This window comes from Nicotiana tabacum, chromosome 16 (assembly GCF_000715075.1).
Source record: "Nicotiana tabacum cultivar K326 chromosome 16, ASM71507v2, whole genome shotgun sequence".
Lineage (NCBI taxonomy): Eukaryota > Viridiplantae > Streptophyta > Magnoliopsida > Solanales > Solanaceae > Nicotiana > Nicotiana tabacum.
The window spans coordinates 152,304,911-152,313,513 of NC_134095.1; the positions used below are offsets into that span (position 1 = coordinate 152,304,911).

The window sequence follows — 8,603 nt, forward strand, 5'->3', positions numbered from 1 at the left end:
CGAGGCCCCCCAAACCTCAACCAAAAGCACCAACATATCCCAAAACCTTATTCAAACTTGTACCAATCTTCAAAACACCTCAAACAACATCAAATCAACCAAAACACACTGGATTCAAGCCTAAGTTCCCAAAATCTTCCGAATTTCGCTTTTGATCAAAAACCCAACCAAACCACACATGAATGACCTAGAATTTTGCGCACACATCCCAAATGACACAACAGAGCTATTGCAACTCTCAGAATTCCATTCCGACCCCTATATGAAAATCTCACCTATCAACCGGAAATCGCCAAAATATCAACTTCGCCAATTCAAACCTAAATCTACTCTGAACCTCTAAAACTCATTCTGATCATGCTCATAAGTCCCAAATAACCTCCCGAAGCTATCTGAACCATCAGAACACACATCTGAGCCCTCTAACACATAAGTCAACATCTGATTGCCTTTTCTAACTTAAACTTCCTCAAAAGAGACTAAGTGTCTCAAACCTTACCATATCTTTTCCGAACCCGAGCCAACCAACCCGATCACATATAGAACCGATAGACAAAGCAATAAGAAGCAAAAATGGGGGAAACAGAGCGGTAACTCATGAGACAACTGGCCGGGTCGTCACATTTTTGTCCTGGATTCATTAGTTTTGTCACAAAGATTTTTCAAAAACTTTAGCAGAAGATGCTGAAGTTATTTAGTTCATTTGTAAAAACTTCAGCACTAAATAAACTGAAGTTTTTTTTGTCCTGGATTCATTAGTTTGGTCATAATCAGACTACTATAAAATAATCAGATTGCCAACAGTATCTAAATCATAAAATTTTGGAAACAATAAACGTAAAAAGAACAGAATTATCTTGAAAAGAATCACTAAGTGTGACCTTAAACTTCTCGTATATGGAAATATTCACAAAGTATTGTCTACTAACTTACGTAATTATTTATAATTTATTTTTAAATAATCTGATAAACATACTTATGAAAATCATCCCATGAACTGAAGTTTCATAGCAGCACCAACAGCAGCAGAAGAAAGAAGAAGAAGAAGAAGAAGAAGAAGAAGAAGAAGAAGGAGGAGGAGGAGGAGGAGGAGGAGGAGGAGGAGGAGGAGGAGGAAGAGGAGGAGGAGGAGAAGGAGGAGGAAAAAGGGGGCTGAAATTGTTTAAAAAGTGGGTACAAGTTAAAACACTTTAAAAAATGGGTATAGGTTAAATGGGGGCGACTAAATAGGGCGCCCCGTGCAATTTTTACCAAGTTGAAAGCCTTGGCCCAATGATTTAGTTAAATATTATTGCAAAGGGAGGTGTAGGTTCAATTCTCCTTAGCCCTAAATTTTAAACAAAAATGCCAGCTCAAAAACCTTCAAAAAATTAAAATGGCTAGGTCTATATTCGAACCTACGACCTTTATAAGCCCAAGTACGAGATTGACCAGCGGAGCAAGAAGTATTCTCTGCTAGGAAGCGGTGTTATTACTATATATTGCTCCATTTTTGCAGAATAGTAGTATAAACATTTAATATTTTTTTCGGGTGAAGCAGTGTCGGATGACACGACTTCTACCCATGTGCATCCGGCCTGGCTAGCTGCAAAACATTAATTAAATTAAATAAAAAGAACATAGATATTACTTGAGATTACCCCATTTTTCCAGTCTGGCAATCTGCTATTCTGATTTCTGCTCCCAAATAGCTTACTGAAGGCTCTCTAGATCATTTCTAACTATAGTTGCACAATCCAACAAGTAGAGATGTCATAATGTGACTTCTGCTCCTAAAAAAGTTACAGCAACTATAACAATAGCTCAATGCTAAATAAATCTATGTTGCTCCGACTCTTCGAAATATGGCCGGATGCGTGTTGGATCCTCCAAAAGTAGTGCATTTTTGGAGGATCCGACACGGGCGCGGTAACATTTTGAAGAGTTCGCGCGACATAGAAACAAATTGGGATCTGCTATATGAATCCTCATCATGTTACTCCATATATACTCATCTTCGGCCAATATTATACAAAATAAAATTAATAACAAAAGCTAAAAATAAAAAGTACTAGAAGTTCTTTGTATTTTCTAGTGACGCCTGCTCCTCAAAAAGTTAGCATTGCAGAAATCTGCCAGCTGAAGAAAGTGTAGCCCATACTTATACCGTTCACATTTTTAACCTCAAGAAATTCCACCCTGAAACCAAGCAAATTGACTCAGCTACTTCCTTAGTCAGATGATACTTCTGAAAGTTGCATTGTCTTCTCTGATGTATTCTTTTTCCTTGCTTGATCTTCAAGCTTTGATGGATTAGCAATTGCATCTGATATGGCCTTTGGTAGCCAAAATCCAGGTCTTTCAATGGAGGCTGCACGATCAAGTACCAATGGTTCCCGCAATGTGATTTGAATGCCATCATATGTCCACAACGCTAAATCTGCTTCACCTTTCAAACCCAGGGAGAACCATCCTAAGCCAGCGATTGCAACATCCATGCTGTTGACATCCCAGCTTATTCCGGATGCTTTTACTTCCCGTTTTTGCCATTGTCCCAATTCAGAAACTCGCTCCATGGAAATGGGAGGCTGTAAGATAAAAAAAAGCAGAACAATTAGAGAAATTATGTGTTCCTTACAATCATCCTTTTTCTTTTAAACTTGAGCAAATTCAAACCATCTTAGAGGAAATTCTCAAAAAGAGAATAAAAAGGGCATCCCGGTACACGAAGCATCACACATTCACGTAGGGTCTCGGGAAGGGTCGCACCTCAAGGAGTGTGATGAGGCAACCTATCATGATGCAAGCATCAGTGGCTGATTCCATTGCTAGAACCCGTGACCTATATGTCACACGGAGACAATTTTACCGTTGCTCCAAGGCTCCCCTTCAAATTTTAAAAAAGGAGAATATCTTATATTACATATTCTCCAATAATAAACCAGTTTCATCTGTGACCCACAATAATCGATGGTGGGTAAACATCATATAGCGTCTACATATGAAAGGTGAAAGACAGGAGCAGAAGATGGTGAAAAGAGCACCGGAGAGCGTTGAACAAACACAACTCGTTAGATATACTTAAAGATGCAAGTTCCTAAGCATCCAGGAGCAAATTTTCCTTTGGATATTAACTTGGAAACATACAAAGACAGAACAAAAAACCTGCAAGAATTGGAGTATTACCTGCAATCTCACTCCGGCATGATTGTTCTTGAGCTCATCAGCATTTTCTGTCTTTCCGAGATGTAGAGAGACGCTTGGCGATGCCCAGACAGTGACATAGATTGTTTGTACTGAGGCATGAACTAGATCCAATCTAACTAGTCCTCCAATATGTACAGTCTGCCCTTGCTGCAAAAAGATGCACAAGATACGCTTGAGTCAAAGGTCTTTTGATCTCAGGAACAAAAGAAATTGTGTCGCAGTGATAGGTAAGGTAAGATAAAATTTTATTAACAATATCAGTACCAAGGAGGTACTGATAAGTACAAAATCTATACAAAATGCTGGGAATTCCTTCACACAGTGAACTTGCAACGTATAAGCAGATGTCTTGCCGTTATCGTTTCTTCTTCACATAAAAAGCACATGCTACATAAAGAAAAACCTCGTTTTCGTAGCTTATCTTGTGTGAGACATGCAACATGTGTTGTAATCCACCAAAAGCTAGCCACTTTTTGTGGGAGCTTTTGTTTTCCACAGCTTCTACCAAAGCTCCTTCTCTAAATCATTGGTTCCCTATCTTTTGCAACAATAAAAAAAATGGTAACAGGACTTTAACAGTGACCATTATTCTTCTCTTTCCACCATACAGAATCCTTCAGATTTTCCATCACTTTAATTTGGTTTAAAACTTGTAACAGCTGTGTAACCCTTTCTATTTCCCAGTCATTAAAATTTCTTCTAACTTCTAGCTTCCAACCATCAGTGGACCAGCTTTTGGCAAGTGCTTTCTTTCTCAGTTACTAAACTGAATATAAGAGTTTATAAATGTCCTTTAGAGTCCCATTATCCAGCCACTTATCTTCCCAAAGTCTGATACTTGCAGCATCTCATATCTTCAATTTTATTCTATACAGAAATTGCTCCTATAAGCTTCTGATTTTGTCTCCAGAGGGCCACCCCATATGAGTTACAGGTTTGGTGCAACCAAGAATTCTCCAACCCATACTTGGGAAAGATAACTTTTTCAAAAGATTCTCTTTTCCAACATTGTATCTCCAATGCCATTTGAACAAGAGACTTCTATTATGAAGTCTCAAAAATTCTTAACCCCCCAAGCCACCATCCTCCATATTCTTCAACATAATACTCCATTTAATCAGATGCAATTTTTTCTAATCATGACATCCTTCCCATCAAAAAATTGCTCCGGATTTTGTCTGAATTCCGTCCAACTGTGTTGCAATCACATATATCTCTACCGGTAAGCTCAAACAGCAGCTAAAGACAGGGATTAATAGAAGGAGCTATCTGAATTCCAAACAATTCGATTAGGGGTCAGTTTATAAAGATTTAAGGTCAATTCGTCAAATTGCTCTCCGTTTCTAAGTTCATAGCCCTCGCAGTAGCTTCATCAATATCTCCTACCAAATAAAAGCCCAGAACCTAAAGATTCTATCTTCATGTATCACATCAAAATTCATGCAGAAAGACGATATATAACAACTATCGCCAAAACAAGCATATAAAGGGCACGAAGTTCAAGGTAGATGCACCACACACAGGATTCTTCAAAGCAAAGTGAAGTAAACCTTCTTTTAAGAGGCAACTACCAACTACTCTCTCATTTATGTTCTCCAGGTTACTTCGGTGGTAGAACCAGATAGGGAGAACCTCAATGTTGTTAGCTAAGCTATTTCACCCGTTTGTTTCAAGACCCAAAAGGCAGTAAACTCGGATGTAAGAAACGCAGAATACATTAAACCTGTCGACCATTATCATACACAATAATGCAATTGGTAACAGGTACCAAACTAATAAACTGACACACGTTTTACACTTGACTCTTTATTCTAGAAAAAAGAAGATTCTGCAGAAAAGTAAGAAATTCAGAGGGAGGAGGAAAAGATGTTCTCCAGTGGAAAAGAAAAAATGAATACAGCAGTCCTTTACAGACCAGAGAACGGATAGTAAATGCCTGAATTTTAACAGTCTGTTCCAAACAAATTCAGGGAGTGGCCAGATTCAGAGAAACATATATCTTGTTTCTAGCTAATTGCACCAAAGTACAGGTAAATAGAACATTTCCCAAATGCTTTCGTTCTTTGACAGACCTGTTATAATCTTTGAATATAGCAATTACTTAAATTTTGTGAGTACGCATTATTCACAATTACAAGAAAGTCCAGATAAGGTACCAATAGTAAATTTTATATGCCGAGTTTCAATAGTATTGAAGGAAAGCTTAATGGATCATGGGAAGATCAGAATGTACAGTAGTGCTTAACTGCAGCGTATGTAGACATATTCATACCTATTCATAAAGTTCAAGTAATTAATTTGTGGCCAGTAATCGTAAAGTTCAAACAAGTACATTCTTGAGCTGCCTATCATGGAAAGGATTGTATGATGGGCTGTAAAACGATAAAGTAAATAAGAGAGACTAGCTTACCTTAATTCTATAAGTTCGAGGTTGTAGCTCCTTTCGTATCTCGACCATTTTCTGCTCCTCCCTATTCAATCGCATGGACATAAGATATGGATGTAGGAGGCCAGGAGTGTCATACATCTTTGCCTTGGCTGATAATATTCCTCCAATCCTCAGGATTCCCAGAGTAGTTCCAGGTACAGCAGCTTCTGTAAGCTTTGTAGCTTTAACTCCTTCTTTCTTAGCAAATGCATTGATTAATGTCGACTTTCCTGCATTTTGAGCCCCAATAACCCACACATTTCCTCTAGGACCAGCCAACTCCTTAACAAATGCCAGCAAATTTCTAATGCCTAAATCTTTACGTGAACTTACCATGTAAACACCACTCAGCTTAGGTGCTCCATTAGCTTTAGCACGGTGTCGAACCCATTTATCCAAACGCGCAGGGGAAACTTGAGAAGGGAGAAGGTCAACCTTGGTAGCCACAAGAACAAGCTTTGGCAACTTTTTACTTTGTTTCAATCCATCCTTGCTTAGTTCTAATGCCTTAAACAAAGATTTAGCAGCTCGCTTCGGAAAAGATCCATCAAAATCAACGCAATCAACCACCATAACCACAACCGTGGCATCAGCATTGCCCGTGGGTCTCATCAACCTAGTCGTAATCAACTGGTCAAAATCGAAGTCAGGTATTAGGTTCTCGGCCATCTCATTTTTCACTTGTCCATAGTTCCTCAAGGAATGGCATCGAGCACAAACCGTGACCTCCTCCTCTTTCTCTCCCCTAGCAGCTTCTCTCGCCATCCTTTTCCTCTCCGCTTTCGAGACCCTTTTCTTCTTTCCTTTCTCAAGAACCTCCTCTGTAATGTTGCCATAACCTAACCCTGCTGGCATAAAACCATCTAGCTCTTTCAAGTCATCGCCTTCTTCTTCCAACTCTGAATCCCATTCCTCTGAATCCCAATCATCAAATCCATCTTCACTCCCCGAGCGCGTTTCGTCACCTTCACTTTCTTCCAATTCCCCCTCAATATAATCCCCAAATTCCTCCTCCTCTTCATTATCCCCACCATCACCAATAACATCCTCATCATCCAAAAAATCCTCTACATCTTCCCCACCAAAAATCTCTATTTTGCTATCTTCCACCTTCCTTTTCTTGAAATAACCAGGACGATTTGGGTCATCATCTTGCATAAAGATTCCACAACCAGGGCATATATTGTCCTCATTATTCCTCCCTTGGCTCAATAAGAGCTTAAACTTACTGTCTTTTCTTGAAAAACTACTACTTCTGTCACTTCTCCTTTTTGATTGAGTTTGAGAGGCCTTTATTACAGATAAAACCACAGGGTAAGGAACAATTTTTTGCTGGCATCCTTCTTTTTTGTTGGTTAAACCTGTTTAAATAAATGCATAGAGAAAAAAATGTTCATTTTCTTTGTTACTTCATTCAATATATGTAAAATGGTTGCATAAAAAAGAGGAGCCCGGTGCACTAAGCTCCCAGTATGCACGAGGTCCGAGAAAGGGTCATAGCGGGTTTGAGAAAGGGCCGGACCACAAAGGTCTATTGTACATTTCTGGAGGATACTGTTTCCATTACTCGAACCCGTAACATGCTGGTCACATTAGCGCAAATTTACTAGTTACGTCAAGGCTTCCCTTCAATGGTTGCATACTAGAAAAGAATTGAAAGGGGAAAGTGGATAATACCTGTAAAATAGAGTTGGGGTACCAAGAAATTACTCTTGGTTTCAAAGGTGGAACAGCTTAAAGATAAATAAGAAGAGGAGGTAGTTGCTGCTGTTGAAGTTGAAAGCAGTAGTGCCATGGCTGTGCCAATATTATATGCCTTTCTCCTGCAACTAACGTATCATGACCACCATATCCGAGAAGAAGAACTACACAAGGTGCTTTAGAGATGGAAACGGGTCGGGTTAGTTGCGGATCGTGGAAGGTTACGGGTAGGGTCGGGTCGGGTTGCGGGGTTGGAATCTGGAAATTAACGCCAAATGACCAAACCTTGCACAATTTTGAGCTTTATTGGAATGAAAGTCGGGACATTTACGTCATTATGATAATTCGAGACAAAATTATGAATACACACAATCAAGAAATTTGCTAGGGATGTTCAAGGGTGTTTAATATTTAATATACATTTATTAAAAATAGTTATTGTATGATTGCGGGGAAAGAATATTCAGCTGATCATTTTTTTCCTGTGAAATATTATTTGCATTGGGTATTTATACAATATCATGTGTTTACATACACATACTTCTCATTTAATTATGGTTAATTAATATATATTTTTACCTTGTTAAATCATTAGCTATGAAAAGATGGAATATACATTTTTCTAGAAATATGTGGTTAATAGGAGTAATTAAAACAAACAAGTTAGACCAAAATATTGAATCTTTAATTTGCATTGGGTGGAGAAATCAATGGACGGCGAAATATGATTAAACAAGGCCATGTGGAACTCAAATTAACTTGTAAACACGAAAAATTCTTTAATCAGAAGTCTCGGGTTCAAGTTTTGGATATGAAAAAATTCTTGGTTGGGAGCGCTTCTCCTCGAATGGAGCCTTACGTAGCGCGAATTCAAATATAATTGGGTTTCAATACGGATACCAAATACGAAGTGAAAAATCAAAAAAAATTATAAACACGAAAGAAAGAGAAGAAATGACATAAATATTAATAGAGGCTAGCTATGGATTATATCCACATTTCTTATTGGAATGTAATGGTTATGAACCAAATATGAACGAGGTGAGCCATATATGCAGTGGAAATATATGAGAATGGTCCTTTTAGTAAGCTTGGGTTATGTTCTTGAATCTTTAAAGAATATGACTCCAAATCAAAGTCGTTATATATACTATTCAACCTCTCCCTTCCCAAAGAACGCCTTAGCTTATGGTCCTATTACTTGCAACCCAATTTTAGAATTTTCAGACTACCCTTTGTTTAAGTAGTGCAAAATCGAGTCCGAAACTGAAATGATGTTTTTTTGGAC

General features: G+C 38.3%; 1 protein-coding gene across 1 annotated transcript; it reads right to left on the bottom strand.

Annotated features, from left to right (window-relative positions):
• Positions 1 to 1,956: 1,956 nt before the first annotated feature.
• Positions 1,957 to 7,543, bottom strand: LOC107764106 (GTP-binding protein BRASSINAZOLE INSENSITIVE PALE GREEN 2, chloroplastic). Its single transcript, XM_016582631.2, has 4 exons — positions 7,292 to 7,543; positions 5,597 to 6,975; positions 3,166 to 3,333; positions 1,957 to 2,567 (listed from the first exon to the last, which is right to left on the bottom strand). The coding sequence occupies exons 1-4, from the start codon at positions 7,407 to 7,409 to the stop codon at positions 2,211 to 2,213; spliced, it is 2,022 nt and encodes a 673-aa protein (XP_016438117.2). The 5' UTR covers positions 7,410 to 7,543; the 3' UTR covers positions 1,957 to 2,210.
• Positions 7,544 to 8,603: the final 1,060 nt, after the last annotated feature.

Bases quoted from the DNA above. Each gene is read 5' to 3' on its own strand.
- LOC107764106 (XM_016582631.2), bottom strand. From the start codon at position 7,409: ATGGCACTACTGCTTTCAACTTCAACAGCAGCAACTACCTCCTCTTCT. The intron at 6,976-7,291 runs GTATTATCCACT...TTATTTAAACAG, and splicing joins ACCCCAACTCTATTTTACAG to GTTTAACCAACAAAAAAGAA. The intron at 3,334-5,596 runs GTAAGCTAGTCT...ATCTTTTTGCAG, and splicing joins CTCGAACTTATAGAATTAAG to CAAGGGCAGACTGTACATAT.